The sequence below is a fragment of the Parambassis ranga genome, chromosome 12 (genome assembly GCF_900634625.1).
Source record: "Parambassis ranga chromosome 12, fParRan2.1, whole genome shotgun sequence".
Taxonomy (NCBI): domain Eukaryota; kingdom Metazoa; phylum Chordata; class Actinopteri; family Ambassidae; genus Parambassis; species Parambassis ranga.
The window spans coordinates 13,531,111-13,547,030 of record NC_041032.1 but is presented as its reverse complement, the minus strand read 5'-3'; the positions used below and the strand labels follow the sequence as shown (position 1 = coordinate 13,547,030).

Sequence of the window (15,920 nt, the reverse complement as noted above, 5' to 3'; positions counted from 1 at the left end):
GGCTGGAGCTTCTGACAGGCTGCTCCTAATTAAGATGAAAGATGTGTGCGGCTGCTATAGGCATCATTAAAACCTATACAAGTCCAACAAATGTTCTGTAACGAGGGAACGTGGCAGCCCTTAAAACGCAGAGTGCAAACCTCCTGAGAGAGCAGAGACACAAAGCTGACCTGAAGGGAGGAGGACGCACAAAGTCAAAGACCCGACATGCACCAGGTAGAATCTGGTTCCAAAAAGTGAATCTGCTGGTGCGCTGCTGCAAAATGAATACATACAGACAGACAGACATTGTGCCTGAACTCAGCTGAACTGATGTATTTATTTAGAGCACTCATTAATGGGTCTGATACTGGAAAACAATCATCCTCCTGCGTATTCTTGTTTTCCCATAAAAGCCTAAAAATAACATTCTGCACACTGACACGTTCATTAGGCATCAAACTAAAGCTGATGGAGGAGTGGCATGTTTTTGTGCTTAAATAAATACCTTAACCTGAATTAAAGCGATGAGCTCAAACTCCTTCAAGTATTCGTGCCCAATTTTGACTCTAAAATGGTCAGAAATAAGGAAAACACACTGATTTGTATTGAACATGGTACCACGGGCTGATGCGTTCACTGACATGCTCAGTGTGAGCCTGGAAATCCCACAAAGTGTTGAACAACAGCAAGTACCTGCCGAGGCTCCCAGGAGCCGCCTGTGGTCCAGCAGATTAAAGATGTAGAAACACTATTGATCTGTGTGCATCTGATCTGACCTGCTCAGTGAGTTCTTTATTTCATGGCGCTCACACTCTCTGCCTGCTGTCTCATGGCACCAGCCTCTCTCCTCTCTGCTGTAGCTGCTGTTCAGACTGTGATGTGCCGTCGTCCTTCCTGTTCGCCGGTCCTCTGTCACCTCCAGCTGTTCACGCCGTCTGTCGTCTGCCCGTCACTGCTGTCATTTGCATTCAGACTGCTGTCATACATCAACAGGCAGGAGTCCGCGTTAAACAAAGCCATCAGTTCAGGTTATTGCACAGCAGCACATGTTTAATGAGGAGCCTCATTAACAACCCTCTAACAGGGAGAAGCCGTCATATCTGCATTTATGCTCTAAAAGTTTGAAACACAGCAGGAAACTGAGATGCTGCACACAAAGCCTGCACTAGTCTGCACTAAGTGGGGTCAGTGGGCACTAAAATCTGTGCGTGGGGGGGTGAAGACACGAATCTGCAAGTGTGGGAGGGGTACAAACCCAACCTGACCCGGTGATCAGTTCACACAATACCTGACACGTGTTGCCAGCAGCAAATGAGAAAAGAGGTTGAGACACAGCAGGTACCATCAGAAGACACCAGGAAGTAACACTGACAGCTGCGCAGACAGCAGCAGCAGCAGCAGTTAGATGATTGGCGTCCATGTTAGTTTACTTCTTATTCTTTCTTGTCCTTCGTCTTCTTCTTTGAATTTGTTGGCGGTCAGCAAACATCAAATTGCTGCATTTCTGCCTCTTGCTGGTGTGTTTGTAAACTGTCGCTATCACCAGTGTTCACTGTGTTCAGCTTGCTTTGCGTTGGTTGGATACATCCTGTAGTCTGTGATCCCTCATCAGGAGCAGTCCAGTGTGTGACCACCGTCTGTTAGCTTGTCTTTCTAGTCTTTTCAAACTCTGTTAAGACAGAGTTTCAACTTAAATTGTTCTCAGAGAGGATTTTTATGGCTTGTTAGCTAGTTTTTTTATCATTCTGATGTGTTCAAGTGCGTTTCCCTTTCTAACATCCTGCTACGAGCAGGGATGTGAGGACGTCTGCTGCTGGATCTGCTGCACAAATCAATACTTGTGTTGGATGAAGAGCAGCATGATGGTGGGAAATATGACTTCAGACAGTCAGTCTGGGTTTACTGATGTAGACTGATGAACAGTCAGGTGTTTGTAAATGTCCAGGACAGCTGTATTTCCTTTTAAAGTTGACATGCGCAGCTTCAGTCCGCCTCCTGTACTGCACATGGGCAGAGCAGATAAGCATTTTATTGATCCAATTAACCTTCCCTGATCTTCAGATGCACTTGAAGATACTTTGAAGCAGAGTTTGGGATCAATGGTCAAGATCTTTTTGTGATATTTATTGTAAAAGGAACTGAAGAATTATATACCATACATAAAAACTGCATGCTGCAGCCAGTTGTTTTAACAATGCATGATTTCCCTATTATAGTGCATTCTTAAATTATCCTAAAAAGTCTTAAAAAGTGACATTTGAAATGGTCTAAACGTGATTATGTATGAAGACGTTGAACTTTTTTGCATTAAAAGATGTATGAAGTTCTAATGAATCTTACAGTTGAGTCGAACCTCTTTCTTTCTGCTGCCCTTTGAGTCTGTTTAAGAAAGTAAACTTTAATCATCTTAGCTGCAGCTCAGAGCAGAAATATTTCAGTGTAGGACTGATTAACCCCGTCAGCAGCCTGTTGCTCCCCTCTGGAGTTCATGGTACTGCTGAGTTTTAAAGCTGGTGTTTGTTATAGATCCAAATATAAACCAAAAACAACTCACTGTAGAGCAGTAAAAGGACATCAGTGTCTTTACTTTGCACCAGCTTCAGTTTGTGTCGGTGAGCTAGCATGCAGCTTTCTTCTATTCAGGAAAAAAAAAAACCTGGGACGTGGATTGGTGTGTGATCAGCAGCGGTGAGGGTCTGTGTGGTCTGTAGGTGGAGGTCTGTGCTTCATAGGTGTAGCTCTCGCTTTTCAGGCGTTCACCCTTCGGCTGATAGAGTTCAGTTTGTGGAGTCTGGTTGGTTCTGTTGGCAGTGTGCAGTGAATCCTGGGATATGTTGGATCACCTGATGCTTTGTTACCAGGAGAAAAGGACGGTGGTGTAATCAGCCTGTGAACACGTCCTTTGAAAATGGACAGAAACATATCAAACCCTCTGAAGGCGCTCACAGTGTGTTTGGATAACGTTGGGAGTTAATGGGGATTTCCTCGCCAGTCAGCAGCAGACTACAGTTACACTAAAGTACACTTTTGATCTTGAGAAATCCAAAATAAATCAAGGGGAATTATTAATGAGGCATTACACTTTTTTTCTTCTTCAGCAGCACCGTCACTTTGATGTGCTGTTGGTGGAGATGAGATGCTGTTGCTGGAAGGCATTGGGTGACATTTACCCCATGGAACAAAACACACTCCCAGGTTCATGGTGTCACGATTGTTTTCCCTCTCAGGCGCCGAACAGAGTTCTGGATAAACAGATGATTAGACGTACGACTCGGAAAGATGAAAGCTTTGCAGTGATTTTATTTTTAAAACACGTCGAGGTGATTGGTTTTTTTTTCTTAAATGAGGTCCTGCAGCAGGCTTCAGTTTGACCACATCAAGAGATAATGAACCAAGAGGTGAGAGCTTCCTTGATGTGTTCAGGTCGTCCTTAGTTCATTTAAAGTGAGTTGGAGTCCAGCTGACTTATCCCAAACCATAGAAGTTAACCAGCTTTCTCCTAGAGGCTGATTAAAAGTGATTTTACCTTGCAGAACATGTGCTGGCTGACTCTGTGAGTTAGTGTTTGTTTTGTGCAAGTTTTTGGATCTGAATTGATGTGGTACAACCATTGACGGTAAAAACTATGGACAGAGCTTCCGTGACGTCACCCGTGTGTTTCTGAAGAGCCGTTTTGAGGCTCGGTGGGAGGCTCCGGGACGCTCTGACTGCTGCCATGTTGGCAGCATCACAGTCCGCCAAAACTCCAAATATGGACAAAGAGGGGGAGGCACGAGTTTAGGGAGGCGGGTGTTCGTGGAAGCAGGAAACTGACGCTGTGATACGTCAACCGCGTGTCGCTCAAAGCGACAACGCTCATAATTCTGCGTAATTTTAAGTCTGAATATAATTAAAACAAATGAGTTATATAGGGAGTTCACCCCCCGTACAATTGACACTAGAAGAGAACTTATCATTTGAGACTAGAATGGTTTTTTGTACCAGGCTGTAAATATGTTCATTTCTGCTGTGAAGTTGGACATGTTAACATGGGAGTGTATGGGAAATGACTCACTTCTGGAGCCAGCCCCCAGTGGTTGCGGCATGAACTACAAGTTCTGACACTTCCGCTGTCTGGTAACAGTCATCAGCAGGTGTCTGCAGTTCCTTTATTGGCCACTTGAGGGCAGTCATCTGAATGACTACACAGACCTACGCTCCACCTCTGAGCTTCAACGCTGCTCTCTAGTAAATGTACAATGTACACTTACTGAGTCTGACAGTGTTTGTGTAGATGAATGAAGCAGTCTGGTGATCATTGGGCTTTTTCCACCATGACAGGACCAAATACCAACCAACCATGTGATTCCATGCTACAAACCGTTTCCCACACGACAGCAGGACGCCTCGTCTTCATCTAACAGCTCACTTCAGCTGCTTTGTCTGTTACTCCCTGATCAAAACAAAACAAAATGACAAGTACATTGTGTTGTGTGAGGCATCCACACATGAACGCGAAGTGAGCAGTGGGCCATGGTGGGTTTACATCAACAAGCAGTGAGTGAGAAGCTAATCAACTTAAATAAGCCATCAGGACTAACAAGATTCTGTAAAAAACAAAAAATTCTGCACTTCTCGACACATCCAGGAAACTATTATTGATTCATATGTGACCGACGGTAGCATGACACAAAATCAGAGAATATTTGGCTGATCTGCAGGCTTTCTGCAGGTCTACAGAAGCAGCAAAAATGCAAATATTTCAGCATTTAAAGCAAGTTTAGCTCCCATTTTCTTTGCAAAGTCTGGTAGCAGCTTGGAAAAAGTTGAACATACTGATTCCTGCTGTTATTATTTGTTGTTGTTAAAGAAATATAACTTTAGATTTTTGTGTTTGTAGCTGCATTGAAGTGATTAAGATCCTCCACCTGTGGTCATGACTGTGCTGTTTCCATGGGGGGGGGGTGTAGGAGTTGTGTGTGTGAGGTGAACAAAGAGCCCACAGGGAGTTAAAACATGCCTGAGTATGTGCGGAGGGTTAAAGCTGTGTCATGCAGTGCTGTCTGCACCTGAATGTGTTCTAAAAGCATAAACAGCACATTTATATCACCTGATGTAGATGTCCTCCTGAGACATGCTCAGGAGGACATCGCTTCCTCTTCAGCTGCGTGGTAATTAGTGTTGTGTTAGCCGCGGTCATGTCTCTCAAGGAAACTCTCTGCCCTTGGTCCTCTGTAGGCAGCAAGGGGGAGCAGACATAAAGCCTTAATTGATAGCAAAGAGGTGGGGGTTGTTTTCTGCTGACTCTAGCAGCCAATGCACATCAGCTGCGTGTCCTACACTGTCTGAGACAAAGCATCACGGTCTTATCAGGGTTATTGTGACGCAATCAAACATCTTAACGATGGGATTTGTAAACACAGACTGAAACAGGCTGCTTATTCATCAGCCTGGAAGCTGCGGCGAGTTCATATTTGCTGCACATAAGAGCGCAGACCGGCCTCTTCACAGGAATCTGCTGTCATTATACAAACGGTGCTGTGAAGAAGTGTTAGAGGAATGAAGTGATCTGTTACACCGTGTGCTGTCTGTCGGTGTGTCCTTGTTGTTGATGTGTTGCTGGTGCTTCAGCAGGTGCTGCGGCATCATCGTCTTCTTCTCCTGTAGTAACATATGTTTTTTTTTATTAAGCTGGGCAGAGCGAAGAGCTAAGCGACATTTGTGCAGGTGCTGCAGCTTCACGCATTGATTGTTACGGGCAAGAAAACAGTATTTTAGCAAGTTGTCATCGTCAAGTCAAAGCTCACGATGTATGTGCTCACACTGTACAGTGCACTGCTCAGGTGATCGCACTGAACCTGAAATTAAACATGTCTAACCCGGAGCTGTCTCTCACGAGGGGCGACAAAAATATCAAATGTCAGAAATTCAAGTGATCATCCGACCCCCGTTCATGCGACGTTAATCTCCTCTCGTGAGCCCTAGTACACTGTGCGATTAAAGACGCACGACAAGGCTGAAATTCGGCCCGACCCCAAAAAATTGTACGACTCACAATTCGGGTCAAAATCAGACCAAAAAACGCACAGTGTATGCCCGGCTGTAGTGCTCACAATTGACTGTCACAGACAGGTGAAACATGATCATCTACATTAAAAGATATTTTTACATGTGACTGAAATACTTCACCTTCTATGTCTGGAAAACGGCAGCCCCACCCCACTTTCCCCAATTTCCCTGCTTTGTTTTGCTCACTTCTTGGATGCCTGAGATCATGACTGTATTATCAGACCCCACAGAGACTCAACAACTTAGCCTGAAGGCCCATTTTAACACATTTATTAGCTTCTAACTCAGAGTAAAGTGGTAAAAACACTCTTATTCTCTCCAAACTACAGCTTACTCCACCCTGTGTGCTCTATAAGTAGGTTCATTTTATTAACTCCTAACTGTAAAACTTTTTTTTTAGCTGTGGTTCAGGCACTAGATCTACTTTTTTAGGTTTTAGTTGGCACCCAGGGCAGAACAGTCAGTGCAGCTCTGTTTGGATGATCCTATGTGACACCCTGTGACTGGAAGCAGAGAGGAGAATAAAATCAGTAAAAATGCTTTTGAACAACAGCTGGTTAAATCACTGCAAGGACTTTGCAACGCTGCAGATGTCTGCAGGCGGCCTTATCCTTTAAATAACAAGCGTGTGAGAATGCATAATCCCTCCAGGAGGAAAAAATCAATGAGGACATTGTTGTTTCAGTGCACACGGTAAATCCTGACCTCTGTGTAACCCTGCAGAGGTGCTAATTGATAAGTTTTGTTGCCTATATATATATATATATATATATATATATATATATATATATATATATATGATGCTACCTAACAGGAAATGGTTTTAACCTTTTTCATTTTCTTTTCCTTTACAGAAGGAGCTGAGTCTTCCCAGAAGAGGCAGCTTGTGAGTACCTACATTTGACTTCTCGTTACGCTGATTAGAACTTGGTGGAGTTCTGGAAACGTCTCCTTGCACGAAGGTTGTCGTGTTTTGTGGTCATGATGGAGGCTCCACTTTGTGTTGCTGTTGAATTTTAAACAGCATGTTGGTAAACAGTCTTAGGCGTGCCAGTAGCAGCAAATGCTAAGATAGAATAATAAGCTAATGTCAACCAACACAGTGAAAAAAAAAAAATCCCTATCATACAACAACCATTCAACTAATTAGCAGTGCTAGCTTCCCCTGTAGCTACTAGCGGTAGCAGTAGGACTTTAACCTAACCTAGCCTAACCTAAACCTGTTGCTACAAGCGATAGCTGTGGCTACTAACTTTAGCTGCTGCTAATAGTGATAGCTGTGGCAACTAATGTTAGCTATGGCTATTCTCTCAGCTATTTAAACCTGTAGCTTAACCTACTAACGTTAGCTTCAGCTACTACCTTTAGCTGCTACTACTAGTGTGTGCTTGGGCTGCTAATATTAGCTCTGGTTATTATTGTTAGATTGAACGTCTTAAACTTAATCTGCCATGACTAACGTTAGCTGTTGTTGGTAATTTTAGACTCAGCTAGTAAGGTTAGCTGCAGTTATGAATGTTTAATCTGGCTGCTAACACTTTGAAATGTTTGCTGTGCCTTCTGACGTTAACGTTAGCTGCTGTTAGCTGTAGCTTCTTTGCTTTAGCTAGCTGCTGACTTTAGCTGCTGCTCGGCACTCAGGTGATTAAAAACATGGCCGACTTGAGATTTTATGAAAAGGTTGTGTTTTGATGACGTTTTTTGTCATGTTAGATGTCAGTAATTGCATATAGCATTAAGAATATTGCAGCTTTAATCATTTCTTTGTTTTTAAGAAGTGTTTTTACACATATTTATTTCTCTCTTACGCAAATATTCAGAAAAATGTGAACATTTTGTCTTTTTTAATTTACAGTTTACCTTTTGAATTATAGTCTAAGTAGTCAAAATAAAATGAGGATATTTGTTTATTCAGTGATTCCTAAAAAGTGTGAATAGCTGCTGTCTCTGTTCACATAACACATCATCATTATACTGAATGGAATTGGATGGCTCATCCATCCATCGTCCACTGATGGATGGATGAATGACCGCTTTGAAAGCAGAACAGACTCTCTCAGATGAGAAATATTTTACCCACAACACCTCTCTGCTCCTGCTGCCACCTCACCAGAGGGGGGCACCTACTGCGCTCTAATGGAGGTGACCCATTACTAACGTGCTGCTGTGAGATCACCAACTGCACCAGTTTATATTTAGAGTGGCCGAGCCTCTGGTGACCTTGGTAACCATAGTAATGGTGTTTGGATATGACAAAGTTGATGTGACTGCTGCAGATTCATCAGAGCTGCAGGTTATTTACACAGCAAACAGACGTTTGGATTCATCTAATGAGATCACATGTGTTTTTTGTCTTGATTGGTGCAGTTTTATTATGATGTGAGCTGGACATATACACAAAAATCTGTTCAGTGATCTTTTACAGTGCATTGAGAGCTGGACACATTCATCCATGCTGGCTCTGTGCTTGAGTTTTGAACTCCTGTGACAGAGAGCCATCTACTGTAAATTTGTTGCCATTAACATGCTGCCTGCTGTCAGCATGATGCTAATTCACCATTCTTGCCATTTTGAGGACATTTATGATTATGCAGGTGTTGTTTACAATGCGAGGCTCTGTAGGTCAGAGACCACTCGACCCTATTTATAGTCTGACCCTAATAGTTTGAAATAGTCTTCTGCTGAGTCGATGGTGCGGCTGAAGATGCACGCTGGGTTTGTTGACAGTTAGGTTCCTACTTCTTACATCAGCATAGAGACTCAGGCTGTTTGAGCACGAAGGCCTGAAACCGGATATTAATAAAGATCTGTTGACTGTAGGTTGTGTTACAGTCGGTTTAACAGGTGCAGTCAGACACACTTTATTCATTCTGAGTGAGGTGTTTGAGGCCACTGGAAGATATTTACTATACAAAAAATAATACTAATATTCTGGTTGTTTATAATAGAAAAAACATCCTTAGAACTGATGCACATACTCCTTTGTGCTTTAAAGTGTTTGGTCAAATATTTCTTTGCTCTGAACTGTTGAATACAAAGCCTCCTTGGTTTTTGTTTTTTCTTGCACCAGTTTTGATCAGTTTCTTTGCTTTCTGCTTGAGGTTGTAAGCTTCTGTTCAGTGGAGTTCAGTGTTTTTCCACTGCAGGGAGGCCTCCCTTTGTAGATGAAGTTCTAATCGGCCTTGAGAAACTGCACGAACAGCAGCACAGAAGGAAAAAACAGATTCATGTTGGCTCCGTGTGATACAGAAGAAGACGAGAAAGATTTGGGATTATTGTAGAAGCAGGTTAGGAGACAGTTCCTGTAAACAGCTATGCCAGCTCTTGCTCTGAGTTCCTGCAGTGCAACAAAGCCTATTCACATGAAAATGTAGTTTTCTTTGTGTGGCTGGGTTAAACAGTGCTTTTTATTCCCCTTGTTTGTTTACCTGCACTTAATAAAGCCCCACTTGTGACTCTGATGTCACCGTGTTTCTTAAGCAAATATTAGCAGCTGTCGAGTCTTGTGGCTTTTGTTTATATTTTATTGCAGAGCTCTGAACCCGTGTGTGTCATTATTCTGCAGTATTGTCTAAAGTATAACAGCTCCTGGCTGTAACACCTCGTTCACTCTGCACACAGACCTCTTGGTGTGAGTGGACTTCTCCTCCATTCAGGTAGAACTCATTTCAAATGAATGCAGGCTGAACAATGGAAGCTTCTCTGAACACTGTGAGTCAGTGTCATTTATTCACACCTCAGGTACAGCAGCAGTCAGAACTTATTATAAAAACCGTAGTCTGTCACCCACCTTTATTAAAATAGTCTAACTAGGCTGGAAGATGTGTACATGCACCTATTCTAGTTACCACAAGGGGGCACATACCCACAAAAACATGGTTTTAGGTATGAATAGATGAGTAAAGAATGAAAAAAGTTAGGTTAAACATGACTTTTTCAAAGATATTTAGTTTAATTACACTTTTGTGGCAGGTGGGGGGGTTGGTTGACTTGAGACCAAAATAATAATCTCATCCAATGTGGCTTTGTTCATGATTTTACTAAGAACACCCGGCAGCAACCTCTGGGGCTCAGAAATGAAGGCCGTCTCCAAACGAATCACACAGACCTCCATGTTTACTCAGTAACTGTCAATAAAGATAGATGACATGACAGCTCTTCACGTGTGCATGTATGGAAAAAAGAAGTTTGTAACCCGTTTTACCCATTTTATTTATATTAAGATTACATAAATATGGCCACAGCTCCACCTGCGCTCCACCTCTTTGGGAGTTTAGCTGAACTGTGACGCTGCCAAGATGAGATTCTCATTAGTTTGTAGAAAGTAGCATGTTGTGAGGGGGTTTACTGGCAAACGTGGTGCAGATTAAAGACCATCTGACTCTTGTGCTCTTCTTCAGCTCCACACCTTCACCTCGTGCTGCTCTGTGTTAATGCAGTGTCACCTGTGTTTGCCTTAAACATGCTTGTCGTGGATGAGTTTCTGTGTTTCTCTTCTATCGAGGCTTAACTGCTCTGTGAAGATGTTTTGGTTATCTGATGCACTAGATGATGAAGAGTTGAGTTCATTTCCTGCCTGTGAGTCATTGATTCATGTTCATTTATTGAGAGGATTGAAGTCCCTGCACACGCCTCATGTGTCTGTTTTCCTGCACAGTCTCGATGTTTGTTGTTGTGTCTCGCTCTGACTGACGTGGACCAGCAGTTAGTGGTGCATTATGTTTTTTTTTTTTTTGGGAGGGGGGGGGGGGTGACATCATCCCCCACGCTTGTGGCGACACTGCATCGTGCAGCACGTGCCGTGCGTCCGTCAAGGTGACTACAGGAAAATGTGGCTTTAATTTAATGCTGCGTGATGCTGTGTAGCTGGTCACCAGCTGGTGGAGGAGTGGTGGTGCTGCAGGTGGTGGTGGTGGGACATAGAAACACACACACAAATGTGCATGAAGGAGCAGGGGGCGTGTGTTAAGGGGAGGGATGAAGGGGTATTGTCCTGCCTCCGTGCCCTCCGCAGGCACACTGAGGATCTTATTTGACAGCTTCAAGGTGGTGCGCGGAGAGACCAAAACAAGAGCGGCGTAGCCCCCCCCCCCCCCAACCCTCCCCTCCCCTCACTTCTATTTTCTTTCTTTTTGTGGGGGGAAGAGAAAAACCAATCCGTCTCATCGCACTGAGGTGGCTGCTCTTTGTCAGTGCAGGGGGGGCAGCAGGCAGGCAGGCAGGCAGGCAGTGTGTGAATGCATATCATGACCACAATAGAGCAAACGAGCACAGTTCAGCCATGAAAGCCCAGCGGGAGAGGCTGAGAATTCCAGGGCTGACGCTAGAGTGAGTATTTTCCTCCGTTCTCTTGCTCGGGGTGGCAGCTCCTCTGCAGTGTGTGCCTTCATCTGTCTCTGTGTCATGTTTGTTTGCTGTCTTTTCACTGTTGCTTTATGCTCTGTCTGTGCTGCGTTAGCATTAGCAGCAGCAGCAGCAGCATCTGCAGCAGGAAGTCAAATCCTCCACAGCTTGGCAACAGCAGCTGTCTCACCTTAACGTTCACAGATTTATGTTTTCATGCATGTGCGTAAATGCGGGCATGACACATGCACACATAGGTAACACACACACACACCTAACACACCTATACAGAGTGTTGTGGCGTGTTTGTTGTGATCAGTATGATCTATGCGTCAGCTTTAATATTTATCTCAGCTGCTGTCATTTCCTCCACTTGATGCCTTGTTGACCTAAATAAAAAATGTATTTGTTTTCTGGTTCTGTCAATGTGAGGATTTACAATCTGCATTTGGAGATAATTTTAAAAAAAAATGTGCTTTGTGCGCACATTTAGGATTCATCACACCACAGACTTTACTTCTCTGCTCAGTGCAGGCTTTTGTGTGTCTGTGTTGTTGTGTAATTACGCCACCAAAACACTAGCTGGCTTTAGAGATGATGTGACACTTTAGAGAGCAGCACTTCCTCATCAGTGTTTTTGGTAAATACTAGTTCGTTCGACCTCTGCGAATTAAGACTACGAGACCGTGATATATATTTTAGAAGGCGTGGGGGCAGGCGTTGTTACCATGGTAACCCAAACCATGATGATGTATTTCCTAAACATGACCAGTTGTTTTTGTGCCTAAATCTAGCCAAAGCAAGCATGAAAGCGATCTTAGTAAACAGCAACAGAGAGATGCAGAAACTGAAGCGTTACCTCATAGAGAGTCAAACCCAGGTGTCTCGTTTGAGTGTTGGCATAAACATGCTGCCAGCAACTGGAACCTACATTCCCCTTCTACCCAGGTGTAGAGCTTTTAATAACATAAATGTGATTCTGTGACACAAGGTGTCCATTCAATATGATCTAATCAGTTCAGCAGCTGAAGATATATAGAAGGAAATGCAACGCGACCGAGTAGGCCGGCCCTCGTCACTGCTACATGTAGTCACATTTCCAGAAGGAGCTGCACAGCATACATTTGATCTAGAAGTGTAAATCAAGTGTTATATTTATCAATGACTTCTAGCTACCCAATATGTTATTCCATCTTTATAAATAGCCACTTCCAAGCTAAGTGTGCTATGCTAAATTAGGTCTGAGCCCAGCATTAAGTTTGGCGAAAGTAAGGCCAGATGTCTTCAGAAATTGGTCATAACTAGAGAGTTTCTAGTGTGTCGATGTAATGACTTAAAAATCTATTTTTTAAAACAGCCATCAGTTCTGGCTGCCATGTTATTTATGTTCAATTTTGATGCCTGTCCTTTAAATGAGGCTTTTGGGGACTATTTTCCTCAGAGGATTAATACACAGTACATTTTGTGCTCTGCTGAGTGTCTGCAGCAGCCTGGGTGCTGAGAGGAGTTCATTGTTGGTTTGAGCTTCTTCTTCTTTCAGGGACTGACTTTCACACGTCAGAATACTCTGGTGAAGGCCACTGCAGTAAAAAAAAAGTTGCTCACCTTTATGTGACCTGATGCTCTGCAGTGCCACCGCTCTCAGCTCTCAGTACATGACGTTAGATGGAGAAAGTGCAATTTAGGAGACTTCTAGCTCGATTACAGGAATGGTTAATCTGTAACTGCCTTTATGATGTGCAGCCTTTTAGCTCGATCGCATCCGTTGATTTGATCCTGAATAGAAACAGTCCACGGGGTCAAACATCCCCAATGTCAGAGGGGCGCTGCAGAACCAGACAGATGCCCGAGGAAGCTGCTCTGCAAACACCATTTAGGTTCATCTGACAGGGATCATTTACTCTTCATGACGCTGCTGTCTTCATCTGTGTGTGTGTGTGTTGGGGGGGTTTCTGTCCTGTGTGTGATAAAAGACAACTATTCACCACACTCCATTTAACTTACAGCCTCACTCCCCGAAGCTTGAGCCCCACTCCCACTAGCCCGTGCAGCCCGTGCAGTCCGCTGCACGCCTTTCATTTCTGGAGGTAAGAAAGAGTTCTGTTCTGTTAGTGCATGTTTGAGTCGGTCTTCCTGTCATCCTGCTGCATCTCCGGGCCAGGAGCTGTGTGTTGTTCCTTTAAAAAAAAAAAATCATCATGTGCCTTTGAAATGACATTGAAAGCGGACATGGAGCTTATATAATGTTGGTGGTGTCGCACTCCCTCCTTCCCTCGTCTTGCCCCCACCCTCTGTTCTGAGGTTTATGCTCCTCTTTCATGTGCTAAGTAGGATTTGTGGCGTTTGCAGTACATCAAAGTGAAGAATGGTCCCAATCTGTCTGAATCCCGGCTCGATTCATTTCAGACTGAAGAGCATTCAAAACAGAAAGTGCAGCTAATGGTTCAATTTCCAATCGAAAGCAGTTTATAATTTGTCTGTTTATCTTGGAAATGGAAATGATGAGTTATTTTGGGCTTTAATGTACAAGTATCCTCTTCTCAGGATAATTAAGACTCCTTCCTTCCTAGACCTCCTAGACACACAAAGGACCAAAGTCCTGCTTCTGCTGTTTTATACCACATAGCAGCAAAAGTAGCGATTTAGCATCTGTTTTTGACCTGATGAAGTTCAGAATATAGATGTGGCTGACACAGTTACCGTGGTAACTAGGGTCCAAACCAAGATGCTAACAGTGGGATGAAACAAAAGTTAATTGTTCGTATTGTTTGACTCACCTTTGGAAGCAGCCCTCAAGTGGTCATTTGAGGTATTGCATGTCCACACTCAGCTGCTTGTGTTTAAATTTTACACGCTTATCATCAGTGAATTTAAAGGACTATATGCGTGCTTCTATCAGCTCTCCAGCTGTAAGCTCACAGTACAACAAACATACCACATGTCTCACTGATGTAAGGAGGGTCTGTGCTTTCATTCTCTCAGCCTCATTCTGATTCTAGCTGGACTGAAACTGTGTGTTTTCTTTTCTCCAGCTCATTCAGAACACTCAATTTCTGTGAATTTTCTGTGTCAATGAATAGAACCGAACACCCACCCATCTCACCCCTGCTCTCCTCTTGTTCTGCTCGGCTTTCATAGAGAGTTGAGAGCAGCAGGCGTTAAAGTGAGTCAGCTCCATACAAGAATTCAGAGATGATTTCATAACGATTTTTTTCCACTTATTGACAGAAAGTCTGTCTATGTTTATTCCATCAGGTATTAATATAAACTGAGATTAGTATGCAGTGATTTCAGATGAGACCTACTACACCATTTATGTACAGTGTCTACAGAATCAATCTATAGGAGAGAGACTGGTGGCAGCGTTGGTGCAGCATTGCAGTATTTTAACATCCCATGAGCATCAAATCTTTAAGAGCAGGTGATTCAACTTTATGGCCAAGATTTGCTCAGCTGACCTGAATCCCTGCCTCTCCCTCTCTTTCTCCCTCTCTTTCTCTCACCCTCATTGGACCCAGTCTGATAACCAGGAGAGAGAAAACCCTTTAATGCAACGTATTTTAGTAAGCTAACTGTAACTCTGAAATCTGAGGAGGATGGAGGTGAAACAGGTTATGTGGACTTCTAGCATGATGGTTTTCTTATGACGTCTGTGGCTAGCTAGCTGGTTCCCTCCATCTCTTTTCCATTGTACAGACAGTGTATAAAGGTGCAGTAGCACCACCTACTATAACAAAGCAAAATAGAACATTAACATGTTGTTTCCAAGCGGCAGCCTTTGGGGCTCAGACTTGAAGCCCATGCGGAAGTGTCAAAACGTGTAGTTCACGCCGCAACCACTAGGGGCTGTCTCCAGAAGCGAGTCATTTCCCATAGACTCCCATGTTAAAACTTCACAGCAGAAATGAACATATTTACAGCCTGGTACAAAAAAACATTCTGCTCTCAAATGATAAGTTCTCTTCTAGTGTCAATTGCTACTTTGAGTATCACAGCGTGAGTTTCCTGCTGATGCGATCGCCCGACCTCCTCAACTCTGCTCGTGCTCCCCCTTGTCCGTATTTGTCCATAGAGTGTTGGCGGACTGTGACGCTGTCAACATGGCGGCGATCGGAGCCTCCCACCGAGCCTCAAAGCGGCTCTTCAGAAACATACGGGTGACGTCACGGAGGCTCTGTCCATAGTTTTGACTGTCAATGGTTGTTTCGCTGACATGCTAACTGCTACTTGCTAGCTGTCAAAGATCCTCAGTGGCTTGTTGTGTTTTTGAAAGGTACCCCATGGTTATTTTTGCCACTAGGAGTGCTGTGGAGCTCTGTTGTGCACTCACACAGAATCTTTTGCTGCTTCACTTTTTCATTCTGATTGAGAGTTGGTGGTGTAAACATGTAAGGATGGAGTGGAAGGTGTGGCTGCTTGGACACACTATTAAAAAGATGGGAGAATGTAAACAGCTTGCATGTTTTTAATGGCTGCCAGCTCATAATGTCCAGGCAAACACATTAACTAAAAAGCTTTGTTGTGTTTTTCACAGTATGTACCGACCT

General features: G+C 43.6%; 1 protein-coding gene across 6 annotated transcripts in view; it reads left to right on the top strand.

Moving 5' to 3' along the window:
• mast4 (microtubule associated serine/threonine kinase family member 4) overlaps positions 1–15,920 on the top strand; it is a 61,519-nt gene that overhangs the window by 21,757 nt on the left and 23,842 nt on the right. For 4 of the 6 annotated variants that reach the window (XM_028417169.1, XM_028417171.1, XM_028417168.1 and 1 more), the window contains exons 4-5: positions 6,885–6,916; positions 13,380–13,460. In XM_028417169.1, the coding sequence (XP_028272970.1) occupies positions 6,885–6,916; positions 13,380–13,460 (113 nt within the window). Of the gene's footprint in view, positions 1–6,884; positions 6,917–11,186; positions 11,359–13,379; positions 13,461–15,920 lie in introns of those variants that run through there. The other 2 variants (XM_028417174.1, XM_028417170.1) reach the window with 2 other exon arrangements.